The sequence below is a fragment of the Nomia melanderi genome, chromosome 13 (genome assembly GCF_051020985.1).
Source record: "Nomia melanderi isolate GNS246 chromosome 13, iyNomMela1, whole genome shotgun sequence".
Taxonomy (NCBI): Eukaryota; Metazoa; Arthropoda; class Insecta; order Hymenoptera; family Halictidae; genus Nomia; species Nomia melanderi.
In genome coordinates, this window is record NC_135011.1 from 6,277,680 (window position 1) to 6,294,377 (window position 16,698).

Here is a 16,698-nt window from a genome sequence, read left to right on the forward strand (position 1 = left end):
CGGACAGATTTATCAGGGGTTGATCCCGGGGGACGCGTCGCGGCGCTGGTTGACTGAGCGGTCCCGCGGGACGGCGACCGTTCATACATGCGAATCAGGAAAATTCAACCGCCGAGTCGCGTCGCGTTGTAACAACAGCCCATCAGCCGCGGAATGAAGGCGGAACGGGCGCACTCGTTACGGTTTTAATCGTTTCATCAACTTGTTGTTATCGCGGCGAATGTCCGGCCATTTTGCGGACGATTGGACCCGCGGACGGGTGGGATTGTTTTGTCCCTGGCGAGTTTTCTGCCGGCGATTTGCACGGAATAACCGCGAAACGAGCTTCCCAGCAGCGAAACTTTGAAACGCTTCGGTGTAGCACGCGGTTTTATATTTTGTTTCACGGAGGAAGGGGTTCCCGTGGAGTTTGAATATTTAAGGGAGGTTTTAATAGGATTATTAAGTTAGAAGTTGCAGATGTTCGGGCATCCCGGTGTTTTATGGAATTAATTTGTAGAACAACAATTATTGGAAAGTTGATCGTACAAGTTTAAGAACATACTTTATTAGGATTAACTGAGAATTAAACGTTAATAATATTTGTTTACTGTTTACCATTGGCCAAATGAATCATCGACAAATAAGATTTGGGATAAAGTCCATTCAATTATAATATAGACAAAATATATGAAATTGTCGAAACCGAAAATATATTTAATACTATTCTACGGCATTTCAGTTAATAACTTTCAAATAGTAACACTAGTTTAATAACAAATTCACCGCTATTTCAACTTTCAGTAATATTCGATTCGCTATTTACTCCACTTACGATTAGCAACCGCCAGTAAGGGTGGCTTTTCTCTTCTCAATATCGTCCGGATTTCACATAAAGCGGCTGTAACCAGCGGCAGTCTCAATTATTGCCACCGAACGTACCCGTCCGTTTAATGGACCAGCCCTGGCAAAGGGGATGAGGAACGTGACACGGTTTCCCGAAGCGCCATAAACCCCGCAGCAAGCGTGAAAACTGTTCGAGCGAGGGTGGGAGAGGGCGAAGCCTCGGGGTCAGAGAACAATGGGACAGAAAATAAGTAAGTGGCTAGGGCGGCGGACCTCCTGGTGGCTGGTGCTCGACGCTGTCCTCCCGTGTACACGACAATGACTCCGAGTCAATGGTGCCCTGTTATTCGGGACATTATGGGGCATCGTTTGTCAAGTATCGCCGCGGGAAACCAGGACGTCCGTATGTTCCAGATAGTTCTGTGGAAATGTCCGATCCAGCCGAGGGTTTTCCAGCCGAGCTGGTTTAAAAGAATCGGGACGAAGGAGACGGAGCCTGATCCCCAGAAGATAAAATGGAGATACGGGATCGCTGGACCATTGTTTTGCAGTTAACGGGCCGTTTTTAAGGGATCGCTGTGGACTAAACGCACGTTTAAGGATCGTTTTTCAATTAGGGAATTGTATATAAATCGTTGGTCCACTTTGGTTGCGTAGAGGAAATCATTTTGGGGTTATAACTATAGAGAAGGGATAGGCATTGGTGTTCGTTAGTTTTTTTAAGATATAAATGTTACTGCAAATTAAAAATGTCTTCCTAATCTTTGCGTTAGCAACCTAGTTACTTAGGTAACCATTTCAGAATTCCCTTCTACACGATTTGTAATGTTTTTATAAAAGTCTGGTGAATAACTTCGAATCACCATTTGTCGAACATTTTCACATCGATGTGAGTTTTGAGAATAATCTTGGAACAAACAAATTAATATCGAACCTAAAACATAGAAAGCAGAAACATGAGAACATAGTAATAAGAAGACAACAAAGAGAACAGCAATTACCAAATAATTAATACAAATCGGCTAGAATAAAACGAGTGGAACGTTCAGTGAATAACGAGGGCTGTCATTATCAAGCCTAACGAAACTCGTAATTAAACGCACATTAAATCAACAAGTGTGCAACGCCTTTCATCTTTGTTCGCAGGTACGCTTTAGGCGCTATAACTCTTCGCGAAATTGTTACATTCACGAAAGCTCGGGAACGCTGATGAAAAGCATCGCGGGTTCGAGGCAGGTGCGATCGTTTAATAAAGAGCGACGACGCGGCTCGTTGACGGAAGCTAATTCCATCGACGTGTAATTCGATTTCGAAACGAGGCGAGCCGTGCATTAATAGCGAACGTACACTGCGGGTGATCAAGGCAGAGGCAGAGGCAGAGCCACGTGTGTGCGTGTGTGCATGGCCGTCGCGCACCGCGGAAAATTAATGAATTTCGAATACGAACCGCCGCGAGTAGTTAATTTTCGTGGAAGCCGGCGTGCAAGATGGCTACCTGGTCCGCGAACAAGCTCGTTTAATGCCACCGGCTACTAATGGCGTTTCGATTGGCATTGGTGTACAGTGGCGTAACATTCGATCACTTGCCGGAACACATGGATCTTCTCTTTGCTTCGTTGCTAGCCGAACTTCGCTAGTAGACTGAGTATCTGGTATTTACTTCTGTTATTTTACATAAATTTTCTTTATTTCTGGTGACTTTATTTTCTTAGATTTAGCACTAGGTTTACGGACACTTATTGTACAGTTTATTATTGTCCCTAGAAAATTTTATGATCGTTTATTTAGATTTTGAAAATTATAGATTACACATAACCAATCGAAATCGACTGAAACATTCATCAAATAATCTTTATCAAATTCAATATACGTGCAATTGCGTTCTGTAAACCTAGTGTTAATTTAGTGTTGCCACAATGACGAAAGATAGGATTTATACAGAGAAAAGTAGCTCGCGATAGCGATTCTAATTCGATTCACTACAAAACAATCGTTATATATATACACATAAATATGCAAAACTGTAAACTCTGCAATTCCTTTTCAGATTGTATTCTATAACCTCTCTACCCTTATTGGAATCGGATATAAAAGAAAATTTATCAGAAGATATTCTATATACGTAATAAAAGGTAACTTTTCCTCTTTCCCAGAGTGTCTTCAATTACACGAAATTCCTGTCTCCGACTCGAAATTTCCATCGCCGAAAATCCCCGAAAAAGAGAAATAGAGGCACGATCGTGTGTAAGTAGGATGACAAGGGAATGGCCCCCTGGAATTCCGCCCCCGCAATAATATTATTCATAAACCGGTCTATTCCGGGGCTAATCGAAATCACGAGCGCCATTAAATCGCCGGGGGCCGCGCCCTTTAATCGTCGCCTGACAACGTTACTGGTCCGATTTGTCATCCACGAAATTGAGTCGCATCTGCACCGGTCCGTGCACGTCCGGACCGTTCTGCTTCCGAGCACAAAGCGGAATCCGTTGCGCCCGTGTGCGTGCTTGTGCACACGCACGCACGCACGCACGCACGCGTGCGCTGTTGCATCCGTACACCGAGAAGATGATCGTCCATGGGCCACACGCTCTCCGACACAATGTCTCCCGTTGTACACGGTGTCCTCGAGGATAACATAATGGCAGCCGGCGAATGTATACGGGTACGGACCATTAATATATGGCCACGGGGGCCATTGTTGCGAATTAGGTACCATTGAACGGGCCATTGTCGACGACAACAGGGGTGCCACGATCCCGGCAACTGCGTTTTGATGAACTTTACTCGATGATTCTTGGCCCCCGCGTTCCTTGTCCACCGTTCATCGCGGACCATTAATTCCCTTCGGTTTCCTAAGCAGCTACAACTCGTTCATAGAAATTCCGTTGGTTCGAGGAAATACGGCGGGGGAGAAAAGAATTGAAGTTGATTGAACTGTTCTTCGCCACGTGCGAGATTGCATTGTTCAGCGGTGCTGGGAAGCTTTTTCGTTCTTATTAGAGAACTTGGCGATAAAATAATGAAAACAGTAAGCCGGACTATCACCATGGGAATTGAAGTGTTTAAAATATGCGGGGATCTTTCGGTATCCTTAATGATTAACTTGTTGAATGGGCCGCAAGAGTGGACTTGTTAATTGCGGTGCATTTTATACTATTTCTTTGTTCGCTTGTTCTAGTGACAATTGTTGCATTCTTTTGAATTATTACCTTTGTATTAGTACAAATTGTGAGGTGTGGAATTATATAAGAAGCAGCATGTTATAAAGTACCAAATCCGAACCCTTTCAGACATCTAAAATTTAGATGAGGTATCTTTCTGTGAAAGTCAAAAAATTTAACCGGTTGACGATACTCCGAAAAGCGAATTGAATTTTAAAAACATCATCCTTAAGATGCAAATATGTCTGTAGAAAATGTTTATTATAAGTATAACTTATTCAGTTCTGTTTGTTATTGACACTTTTGCTTCAAAAGTAATCAAATACAAGCTTTTTGAGCTACCAATACAAACAAGTAATTTTTGCCGTTCTGACCGTATCATTTAGCGCATATGACGGCAAGAATAACCAGCTACCAAAAGTCTGTATTTCTTCTTAGTACCGCCATCCGTGGCAAAATGCTCAAACTGGTAGACAAAGTTTACCGTGGGGCGAGACACGTAAAGCGACTGTGGCGTCATCAACGGTGAACACACAAATTGGTGAACAGTCACAACAGATTTGCTGATAGTTTAACAGCGTTAACTTAGATGGCACTGGTATACCATTCTTTTGGTACCTGGTGTATCTTCTGTTGGTTAACGTTATCATTTCAGACTAAGACTGTTTTGTCGTGAAGGAGTTTGAATAAACGTCCGTCAGTAGTACTGTGATCGTTAATACAACAAAAATAAAGATTGCACTTATCAAATGTTGACAACAGAAAATAGTAAACAAAGGTAAAAAAAAATGAGTGGCGAGTGCAATTTTGAAGATTGGAAGATTTCTTTAGGAATGCGTAATAATTTGATGTACGCGGACATTCCTTACATTCCTATATTGGTGGAAGATATTCCTATATATGTTTCCTTCAAGGATTACCAAGAGAATGGTGTCAAAACAATACAAACTTTGGGAGAACTTGTTCCACAGAGTGAAACACGAGCCGCACTTGTGTCCTTAACACCAGGAAACAATTCAAAGATTTCTGTTTGTTTGAAGAATTTAAGTTTCACAGATATATATATTAAGGATACAAATGATGTATATTGTGCTGTATGGGTAAACATTATTGTTATAAAGTGCAAGTTTCATATTCAACTCTGTCTAGAATGTGTAGTTACAATTATGTTTTATTGAAAGTATACATAATGTAATTATACTATTTCTGTATTAGGATAAGCATATTGCCTTTAAGGTATACGGTGTATTGAATTCTGAAGAATCAACACACGTGTTAAAAGTAAAACATCTGGTACCCATACATGACGTTGTTGGTACACAGAAAATAATGACTTTTTTCATTCGAATGGCACGTTCAGAATATAGACAGTAAGTTAAAGCTAATGAAGTCTTATATATATTGGTTTGCTAAATATTTATTTTATTGTACTTTAGGTATTATCGCACGCAAGGACAAAACACTATGTTACAATTACAATGGGATAAAATGAATGAACAAAGAGAACGCATGGTAAATGAGGATGAATGAGAAAATAAACTATATAATACAAGCTGTGAAAGTATTAGTATATGTTACATTGTGTATATAATTAAAATAACAAAATCAACTTTTTCTACCTATATTTTAATATATGATGATTATTATAAAACTATTTAATATACTGATCATTATTATTTCACTGAACTCTTTTGTTGCATTTTGCAGTAAAATGTCCTAATTGTTTGCAATTGGCGCAATAAGTATTTTTAGCTGGGCAATATTGTCTGGAATATGGATGAGATAAACCACAGAAGATGCAATTTGATATTTCTCTATGCCGACACTTCCAAAAAAAATGGTTTTGTTTTTGACATTTAGTACAAGTTTCATTGAAAGCAGGACAATATTTCTTGGAGTGACAACTTCCACAATAAGGACAGTCAAAAATAAAACGTGTTGGGCACCTTCGATTGAAATGGCCCCATTCTTTGCAGTGCATACATTGTTTATTATTTGCTGGACATGAGTGTGCATTATGGTCATTACCACATTTTTTACAATTTACTATCTCATTATAGAAATACGTTTTCCAGATAAATGCAGTTTCCTTTAACGTTAATTTTTTATAATCAACTGAAAACTGAAATGCAGGTATAAAAATTCTGGCAGCCTTGGTAAATTCAGATTCATCAATTTCTGTTAATATTTTCCGTTTAATTATTTCTTTCCCATTTTCAAGGTTCTTTTGTTTTATGAGATCCTAGATAAACAAAAAATATAAAATTATCATGTACCTTAACAATAATTCTGCTCAAATTTTTTATCTTACCTGCAATTCATTAATGTAGTCATACATATCTTCACGGGGTAGCCTTTTCCTTGTTCCGAACATACAATATTCATCAAAGTTTTGAAGTAATATATCCACATTTTGATTTTCATATAGAGATTCAAATGTGTTACAAATATCTACACCGACAGGACCCATCAAGTTTATAAGCCTACCTCCCCATAATTTCTTATCATTGCTGTCAATGCACTGAGATTTGTACTTCAGAAATATTTCTTTCCATGAGAACCATGTTTCAAAAAATTCTGTCAATGTTAAAAATGGGTAAGGTTGAACGATTTTCGGAGTACTTGGTGGAACAATTGGACGACTTCTTGGCGGAACAATTGGAGGAGTTATTTTTATATTAGATTTATTATTTGTGTTTGTACTTTTACTCTCAGAAGTACCTGCATTTATGAAGAAGTATTGATAAAAACAAAGTCAACAGTAAAAAAAATGTACGATAAACCAAAAGAAATATTTACCCATATTTTCGTTTGCAACTTTATGGTCTGTCGAACACGGTTAACTACGTGCAACTGATTAACGTAACAGATACGGTATTCGTCATACTCAATTGTAAGAAATTGTAATACGGGGATTTTGCCTTGAACATATACAGCCAATCACACTGTGTACCAACAAAACTGTGTTACTAGACAGAATCTTCAAGTAACATAACCATTACATTCGCTACGGTACAGATTAAAATGAATTTTTAAATGATTAATCTTATCTTGAACAACTACTTCACTCATATCGATTAACACGGACAATACCATGTTCAAATTAACAACAATTCAGTGGCTACTGAATTAATTAATAATAACAATTAATTAACGAACAAGAAATTACTCATCAAAAGTCTACCATCACAAAAGTGAAAAATAACTATGAAAGGTAAACGACTGACATGTACAAAAATTAGTTTCAAGGGTATGCGTTGCAGCAAGGAGGGTCGTCATGCGTCAGGCGTCTCCGTGGTAACTTGCGATTAATATCCATAATTGTTGACTTGCCTACACCGTGTTCCAACGCTAATAAGGATGCATGTGCAGTCTTACTGAATTTCTGAATTATTTCACGGTTACTTTTCACGTATCAGTGCTACGCTTCCGTTGCAGCAATTAACTATGTCACTAATCATAGTGCTTGATCTCCATCGAACCGTCTAAAATACACGATCTGCGGATAATCGAATGTATTCAGTGAGAGATATTCAAGCAGTGAAGTGCTTGGACTTCGAATAAAACAGGATGAACCTCTATCGTGAACATCATTGGGTTGTAACATAAATAATCTCGAATACATTCAACAGTTCTTTGTATTATTAGCCTCAGGACGCAGTGAAACATTAGTGCTACATTCAGATCGACTTGCGTACTTCTATCCATCACAGTTACGCGCATTATTGTTATTTAAAGTTACAGTTAAATACGGTTATACATCGCAGTTCAAGGTATTATTAAAAGTTTACAATATTCCGTTTGAAGCGTAGGCAAATGTTAACATTGCAAATTCACTTCCACGTTGACCCTTTGCACTCCGAATTTCTTTTGCATTCTTTCCTCGATAACTCTGTATTATTACAATATCTTATTTGAAATGCATTTGAAGAAATAATTAGATTCTAGCGAGCAGCGTAAACGGTTCTTCTCGCTGATAATATTGAAAATAACATGGTGATATAAGTTATTTCAAAAATATCTCGACAAAGAACCACACCTGCGAAGAAAACTGATGTCGAGTCATCGAGGAGCGCAAAGGGTTGAATGTCAGCATCGAAACATTGCAATCGTATCAGTAACCGAGGCGAATGATAGACCAACGTACGTTCAACGGTTTACGTTACAACCAAATAAATTCGGGAAGGGAGTTAACTTGGACGAAAGATTTCCTTGTAGCTCGCAGGGGCTAATGGGAGAGGGATGATCCGGTGATTCCGATCGGGACCGGATGCTGGGAGCACCGCCGCCCCATGGATAATAATTACAGAGCAAACATCGGCAAGTGGCTGCCGCTTCCGGGCAGTGTCCTGGAGCAATGGTTCACAGAGTCCTCGTCTCTCGACGAGAGAATGGGCAACCTCGCGGAATGCATAGCCTTAATCATCCAGGACATTACAGACGTTCAGGCTTGTGATCTGGAGGTGCGAAACTAACTTCTGTCGCGGCAAGTTCCACGGTGCAGTTTAGTTTCTCATTATCGTCAACCGGATCTGCGAGCTCTCAATTGTTAAAATTATCCCCGAGAGCGGGCCGCGCTCTTACACGCTCCCCCGCGAACGTCATCGTGAATTATCGTCCCTTCTTGGATTATCGCGGTTCGACGGTGAATTAAACGCTTCATTTCATTATCCTTGCCACGATCGAACGATACCGGCACCGAGTACCTACGTGTTCCTGAGCATTCTGGGAACGTTCTCGCTGATTCTTTGCTGTACAATCGACGATTGATTTGTTAGTCCGTAGACTGGAATCGGGGAGGTTTACTGAAATATTAACGGAGTTTAGTGTCCAACCATTAAACTTGAACTGTAATGGAACATTTCATATAGCGGTTTATTCGAATTTATTTTAGTGTGAGTTACTTAACGTTAAAACTACCGAGCAAATTGGATTTCCTAATTTTTCGATAGAATCTCCAAGAGTGTGACTATTGGGGTTTCAATTGGTTTGTAATTCAGTTTGCGTATTTCTAAATCAATTTCGTTAGTTATTTTCCAGGGAGGCATCAGTTTCTTTTCAATAATCGCAAAAGACGAGTTTAGGAACGGATTGTATCGATCCATTTGGTAGTTCTAGTGTTAATTATGCTGCTGTAAATTGTTCGTGGGTTGTTCGTTGCTTGGAGGGATGTTTCTAAACGAATTTAAATGACTGGTTTTGCGTAGGTATTCGAAACGAGTGATATACGATAGGGTTTCTATCAAAAAGATAGAGCTTATTTTTTAAGCTACGGTTGAAGGGAGATTGATCCTTGTACAGGCTTGCAACGGCGTCGCAACCGACGTGGAAGAAGTGACGAACGGATACAAATCGATTTATTCGGTGGCTCTCAGCACGCATCCGATATACAAGTACAAGATGTGCTATTTCCTAACGTCCATGAAGCGGAAGTTAAACGTGTTGGCTAGGTTCAGCCGCAATCTGATCAACGAGATCGTGGATTGCAACAGCGAGGAACTGCTCAGAGTAATTTTCAGGTGAGATCTTAATCGTACTAAGCGATTCTATTTCGATTACAGAAACAAACTAGTCTTTCACCTGAAGAATCTTCTTAATCGTAGATTGGTGAACGTTTACAACGACATCCTAGACATGGACATCGACGTCTCGGACCCTTCGACTAACGTCTTCCACAATGATAGTCCGCAGATGCTCGAACCGTTGAAGAAGATGTCTGTCACCCGGATACTGCAGGTAGACGTCTCTTCGAAAATGGATCTTCTACTTTTAGCATCTAGTTTGAATAAATGGATAAAGAAATGTGTCGAAGACATATAAATAAAGAAATATATTGATATGTTTAAGTATAAATAAAGGAATATACTGATATATTTAAGTATAAATGAACATATATATTGATAATTTAAGTACGAATAAAGAAATATATTGAAATATAAGATAAATCGATAAGGAGAAGATAAACGAAACGATAGAGTCGTATTTGCAGTGATTGCAACAGCATGACAAATGCAGATAGCTAATAAATCTGACGAAAATTTCGAACCTTCCAATTTATCTTCAAAAGATTTACCATTGAATTCAGATAACGATTGAAAAATTCGATGTGGCAGGTATTGGCGAAGAACAGGGCGGAGGAATCGTGTCACGAGCTGATCGACTGTCTTCTGGCGAACTACGAGCCCCGCGAGGACATGGAGCCCGCGTCGAAGGAGACCGGCGACGGCGACGTCTCGGAGAACTCGAGTATCGAGATCTACCGGTCAGTTCAGCCGATCCAAAAAAAGAAAGGAAAAGAACAAATGAACGGTATTTTTTATTGTTCCTTCTGTGCAGCGATCTGACGAAGAATTGATTCGCAGGGCACTCACGAGACACTTGACGCCGCCGATCAAGAGCGCTTCGTCGAGAACCGAGGCGGAGATGTCGAACGTCGAGAGCGTTCAGACTCTGGTCAATATTCAGAACGAACAGGTCCTCAGACTATTGAATGTCGCGCAAGATGTTTCGCCGCGTTTGTTGGGCAACGACGCGCTGAAGACTGTCAAAGGTTCCTTTCATGATTTTAACAATAACGATTCTCGACGCTCGCGTCGAAACGAGAGTGTACTGAGAGTGTTTGGATGTAGAATGATTTTTGAAAGTGATAATATTGAAAGTGACAGTGTTGATTCTTCGTCGTCGTACTTTTTAAAAGGATATTTGCGATAGGGATTAATTTCATTAATAATAGATATAATAATAGATAATTATAATAGTTAATAATAGAAACAGATTCCTTTGGATATCTCTATAAAAATGTATTTTACTACAAACTTCCGCAGTGTAGTTATTAACCCCTTGACCTATAGTATCGTGTCTGGCTCGCGACGAAAATTTTCAGTTGAATTTGGGACGTCGGAGTATTATTTATTGGTTTGAAATATGAATGAAATGTTACTTTTCATTTAATAGAATAAGTATCAAAATTTGTTCCTTTCCTATTAAATTAGCAACGATGAAGGAGTTGTGTCGATCAAAGCTAAGAAATAAATCATAGGGCAAGGGGTTAGTGGGATGCTGAATACTCCAGAGCAGAGCTTCTCAAACTTCTTAAATTTTGTATCACATAAATGAGAATCAAGAAATATATGTACCACTATAAAAGCATTTCTCGATTAAAAGTCAACACATCCTAAATAGAATGTTTATACTCGAAGAATAAAACATTTCAAATTTATATTATTTAATTATATCCGTACGTAAAACCTCTACATTATCATAAAATACAGTAAATGGTGGTTAATAATGCACAAGCAAATATTAGGGGGATTTATTATTAGTGAGAGTTAACGCGAACGATGAGCCTGACTCATTATAACCAATTTCAATATGTCAACCTTTATCTTCATTAATATCAAACGTAAGTGAGGTTCAAGTTATTTTCAAATAAATCAATAATACTTTTCAACAAAAACGTTCGAAATATCTTGTGTGAAAATTATGTAACCAAAAGTAACGTATCATTAATGCTACTGTCAGAGACAGTCGCTCTGTGAACTTCAATTGCGAGTCTGGAAACGGTTTTCCCCACTTTTTATCGCGCGAACCGATTAGTGTGCGTGAGCGTCTCAGCCAATCATATACCAGAATTGAACATTTGTGTGGGGTAGGCGTGTACCTTTGGATCTGACCACTCAGACGAGAGTGCCAGGTTCGCTGCAACGGACGTTGTATTTACCACAGTTTGAAGCACGCTGCTCTGGAGACTACGAAAGTGGTAAATAATAAATTCATTAAATAAATACCCAGGCGAGACGAGGCTGAGGGGCAGCGCGATGAGGAAGGTGAAGAATTACTACCAGGAGGTCGCCTGGGGCGCTTTGTCGGGGATTCTGGACCACGTGATCCTCTGGTGGTCCCCGGAAGCGCTCGCTACTCATCACAGTCACGGGGCGCAACACCTCAAGGACTGGCTTAGCCAGTTCGTTCGGCGGAATCGCGGTAAGGGTGCGCAACAGTGTTCCGCGCATGCATATTTCACGGGGAAAGTTTTCGCGTGGAAACAACGAGAATCACGGGGACATTTGTTAAAATTTCAGTGCCGCAGACTGTGAGGCCGGCACTGCAGAATCTCTGCGACGCCCTTGGCTACCATGCTACCATCACTGCTTGGGACCAACTGTTCCGACTCGCTTACACGTCTGCGTTCCAGTGTCAGTCCAGGGCTTCGTCGACCGAGGTTGGTTGTGGAATGAAATAAAATGGATAGTTTATGTATTTATTAAAGTTGTATTTTTGGTACTTTGATAGTTTGGTAATTTGGTAACTTGGTAATTTGGTAATTTGGTAATTCGGTAATTTGGCAACTTAGCAAATTAGCAACTTGGCAACTTGGAAATTTAGCAATTTTACCCGTTCGTCATTTGTCTCCAAAAAGCAGCGTTTAAAATAAATCGTTATACCAGTAACTTAATCACCTTAGAATCATATAGCAAACTACTTACGAAAAGTATGAACTAATAATAAATTAATCCCAAAGGAATCGTTCCAGGGAAGCGACACGGGTCAGAAATTCGCGGAGTTGTTCCAGCTGCTAGTCAGGCTAAGCAACGAATGCGAGGCTGGTGGCGAATGGGTGATCGGTGCCCCGTTGATGGAGTTGCCCCTTTCTGAGCAGATTGTCGTCCTCCATCGATTGGATCACTCGGTGCACACGGCCAGACTCTGGATCCTACTGGAAGCGAAAATTATAGCCCACACGTGGGATCTGCACGTGTTCTTTCTTCTGGTTAAGGGAGACATACCGAACTGCCTCGAAGAATTATCTTATCTAAAAGTATTCTCACCTGCAGAAAACCTATTCACGAGCCTTTAATACATTCACCATGGTCAAATATTATGTTTCAGCTCGCCGATCATACAAACGAACTGTCTACAGACTCCGTCAGCGTTCAGGTGTATGTCTGTGGGAAGATGAGGGCGAAAATCGTGTCGGAAGTTAACGTCAACGTGAATTTACTACAGGTAAAACATAACAGACAGCTCTTCCACCAGCTTTTAGAGAATGGAAGAGAAGTTAAACTAAACTGGACGCTAGAATTTAGAACTACTAGTTTTAACTGAAACATTAAGCAACACGGTCTGATGCAATATGTATAATTCAATGACACCACCGATATAAAGTGGTCTCCCTATGATGACAGCTCTTAGATTTAACCCCTTGCACTCGAGCATATTTTCCTCATTAAATATTCATTATTTTCTAGTGAAGTAATTGTATATTTGATATCCTAAATACCTACATACTCAGCTAACATAAATTTCGCATAAATTAAGGAACTGAACTATTTCATCTCAATGTTTTATGTGTTGATACATTATAAAACATTTAATATTGAATTTTAAATTTTATAATTTTACTGTTTACGTCTCAGTCAGGAAATGATGACTGAAAGGTGCCTCTCGAGTGCAAAGGGTTAACAGTTCGACGATTTTAAGGAGAATATGTTTTGAAGGATGATTTGATCGTGTCTACAGAAGTGTTCCACAGAATGCATACACGTCCTCGCGAAGATCTGTCGCGTGGTGAGTCTAGCAAATCTACACATGTGCTTCCCGCGGTCGAGTTACTGGAGGCGTGGGAGTAACGTGGCGCCAGTGGCAGCGAGTCTCTACGTGGAGACGTATTTCGGTACCAGAATCCTTTACAACTATCCTGTGAATTATTCCTTTCCTCTAAAAATCACATGTGTGTTCCATAGAAAAGGTGCTGCTTCCGGTGCTAGAGGTTATCGAGGACCACGAGACGTCGAACATGATCCTCAGAATAATGTGCGAAGCGTGGCTGGATTACATATACCTGCATCGAATTAAATTCAGGTAAATCCTGGCTATTCTGCAAGGATCACAGACAAATCTAAGAGAGCACGATAAAATAATCAACACGTTAAGAGTACATACACTTAAACTTGAGAGCCTAGGTATTTGTATAAACCCTTAAACATGAAACCTTTCTATAATTCTTAAATATAAATATCAAACTTATAATGTCAAAAAATTCAAATAGAATTTAACAATTACTTTCATTCAATTTCTTTGACTTTAAATTAAATATTACGTTTACCTTATCAACTGATCTTCACAGCAGAGTTTTCGCAAAAGTATATCAAATGAAATATTATGCTTCCTTTGTCAATTGTTCTTCGTAGAAAGTCCTTAGCAAACACAGATACACAACGAGGGAGGAGATTTTTCATTTTACAATAAACTACTAATTGTAAAATAATTCTATCAACACACAATCGTGAAAAAACCACAAAACAGTGGTAATTCATAAAATTACCTACCTCTCAGAATATTTGCTACCCCACAGATCATCAAGTTCAAAGATCCCTAGCCCAAACTAAAAGAAAGAAACTTCAGTTTATGTGAATTCTCCCTTTCTGCGATAAATTACTAACTCTAAAATAATTCCAACAAACACAAACACGAAAAAACGACAAAACAATGGCAATTCATGAAATGACCTACCTCTCAGAATCTCCGGAATCTTTGCTACCCCACAGACCGTCGAGTCCAAAGATCTCTAGCCCAAACTAAAAGAAAGAAACTTCAGTTTATGTGAATTCTCCCTTTCTGCGATAAATTACTAACTCTAAAATAATTCCAACAAACACAAACACGAAAAAACCACAAAACAATGGCAATTCATGAAATGACCTACCTCTCAGAATCTCCGGAATCTTTGCTACCCCACAGACCGTCGAGTCCAAAGATCTCTAGCCCAAACTGAAAGAAAGAACCTTCGGTTTATATGTCCTCGGTCTCTATCGGCCGACAAAGCCGAGTGAATGGTTTCAAGGCGAAGACGGCGTAACGGCGCTCGTTCGATCATAACCGGCCGATTCTTAAACCGATCTAGCTCGCTCCGCCAGGCGATGGCTCACGGTATCGTCATGGCTGGAGGGTGCACGCGCGCTTTGCCGTCTGCGATTTATCGTGGCCGTAAGTCAGAAATATGTTGCAGCGAGTACGGGGCGATGCAGTTGCTCACGGACTTCGCGTACGTGTCGAAATGGGTCACGGGCTGCTCGATAATTTCGCAGGAGGTGAGAAACCATCTCCTGAAGAACGAAGTCCTGCGACGCTGCGAGGGGGTGGGCCGGTTGCTCTTGAGACAGCCCGGCGAGGCGATCTCCATGAGGAAACGATTGGGTACGGTATAACGAGTAACGACGGGATCAAGTTCAATGTGTACTTACAAATCCGAGTCGAACCCAGTGCTCAAGGTTTCTATCACTGGATTCGAATACTGTTAACCCTTTGCACTCGAGAGACTCCCAGTCGCCGGATGATTTGATACAGGGAAATTAGAAACTTTGGTGTTTACCATTGACCTTCGTATACTGCATCGATACGTGAAATATCGAAGGAAAACAGCGTTGTTCCCTAATTTATGTGTGATTTATTGATAAATTCATTTTAAAGAATCTTGTCTACATCTAATTAGAAGGTACAGAATATTTCAAGTGGAAAAGTTTCGAGTGCAAAGGGTTAACCACGTGTTCTATAAAATCGTGTCAGACTCGTGATGAAGGTTTCGAGGTGAATACGAGAAATGTTGAAATACTTTTTTCGAGTGTGAATTAAGTATTAGCTTTCTGCTATGAAGCCTTTAAGTGTTATAGTAAACTAAACGTTGGATAAGTATTAAATTTTACCTTTCTCCTAATGAATTATTGTAAGGTAGTTGTATTAAGTACTGTGAAAGAATTTATAGGATAAGGGATTAATTATTTGATATATAATGACGAGTGAGACGAGTGACGAAGGTTTCTAGATTTAATGAGAATTGTTATCTTTCGTTGAGTATGCATCAAAGTAGAAATTAGTTATTACGTTCAAAGTAAATTTGCGTTCGCAATGGGAAATTTCTTTGCGTTTAGGTTCGAATGGTCTTAGAAGTATTTCCTCCGAAGTAGTTGTAGAGAGTTTGAATCTAATCGACTAACGTTCGAACTTATCTACGATGTACTTGAGCCCATCACTATTAACGAGGCATCCACGATGGAAAGGAAGAGACGGGACGATCGTGATTTATTTATAGCCCCTTCTCTATAGCCCGCTCTTTGCCAATCTATCCTTTTTCTTTTCATCGGATGTTTCAGTTACCAGGACAAACGAGCGCGGCTCGCCGGAATCGCCCGGATTGGAACGCATGCCGGCGGAAATGTACGTGCCGAACCAGGAACAATGGCTCGAGCTACGGGCACCGAAAAGATACACGTTCTGCTGCACAGATTGAGGAAGTGTTCCGATCGACGAATAAACGTTTGTTATTGAAAGACACTTTGTAAACGTTTTTCGATCTTTGCCGAACGGAACCGCGGAGATGACGAAAGAGTCCTTTTCATCTTGTCCGAGGTTCTGATCGTGGAAGATCGTTTGAAATATTGGGGAGATTAATTGTGGGATATCCAGTTAATTTAACGATTCACCTCTTGTTGGAATTGCCTTACAAAAGTGAGCTCTTTCTGATTTTTTAAATTTTATAGTAAATGGATCATTGTAATGTGTGTTAGAGAACTGACTAACTGAGATTGACAGTTCAATGTTTGCTGAGTTCAGTACTTGAATAGTTTAATATTCACAAAGTTCAGTATTTGTACAGTTCGATATTCGAAAAGTTCAATACTTGAAAATTTCAATACCTAGAAAGTTCAATACTTGG

General features: G+C 39.8%; 3 protein-coding genes across 4 annotated transcripts; 2 read left to right on the plus strand and 1 right to left on the minus strand.

Moving 5' to 3' along the window:
* The first annotated feature begins 4,654 nt into the window (after window positions 1-4,654).
* On the plus strand, window positions 4,655-5,672 carry LOC116423993 (uncharacterized). Its single transcript, XM_031969843.2, has 3 exons — window positions 4,655-5,086; window positions 5,202-5,356; window positions 5,423-5,672. The coding sequence occupies exons 1-3, from the start codon at window positions 4,775-4,777 to the stop codon at window positions 5,514-5,516; spliced, it is 561 nt and encodes a 186-aa protein (XP_031825703.1). The 5' UTR covers window positions 4,655-4,774; the 3' UTR covers window positions 5,517-5,672.
* Window positions 5,536-6,953, minus strand: LOC116423991 (uncharacterized). Its single transcript, XM_031969842.2, has 3 exons — window positions 6,786-6,953; window positions 6,298-6,707; window positions 5,536-6,228 (listed from the first exon to the last, which is right to left on the minus strand). Exons 1-3 carry the CDS (start codon window positions 6,787-6,789, stop codon window positions 5,665-5,667), a joined length of 978 nt encoding a protein of 325 aa, XP_031825702.1. The 5' UTR covers window positions 6,790-6,953; the 3' UTR covers window positions 5,536-5,664.
* Window positions 6,954-7,314: 361 nt separating this feature from the next.
* Window positions 7,315-16,541, plus strand: LOC116423985 (coiled-coil domain-containing protein 142). Of its 2 annotated transcripts, none has more exons than XM_076373021.1 (14): window positions 7,315-8,129; window positions 8,205-8,449; window positions 9,288-9,505; window positions 9,590-9,722; window positions 10,100-10,248; window positions 10,349-10,536; window positions 11,778-11,969; window positions 12,068-12,207; window positions 12,508-12,804; window positions 12,876-12,992; window positions 13,506-13,659; window positions 13,730-13,847; window positions 14,995-15,182; window positions 16,136-16,541. In XM_076373021.1, exons 2-14 carry the CDS (start codon window positions 8,279-8,281, stop codon window positions 16,270-16,272), a joined length of 2,202 nt encoding a protein of 733 aa, XP_076229136.1. In that variant the 5' UTR covers window positions 7,315-8,129; window positions 8,205-8,278; the 3' UTR covers window positions 16,273-16,541. The 2 variants fall into 2 exon arrangements, with proteins under 2 accessions (XP_076229136.1, XP_031825692.1); XM_031969832.2 differs by having other exon boundaries at window positions 12,520-12,804.
* Window positions 16,542-16,698: the final 157 nt, after the last annotated feature.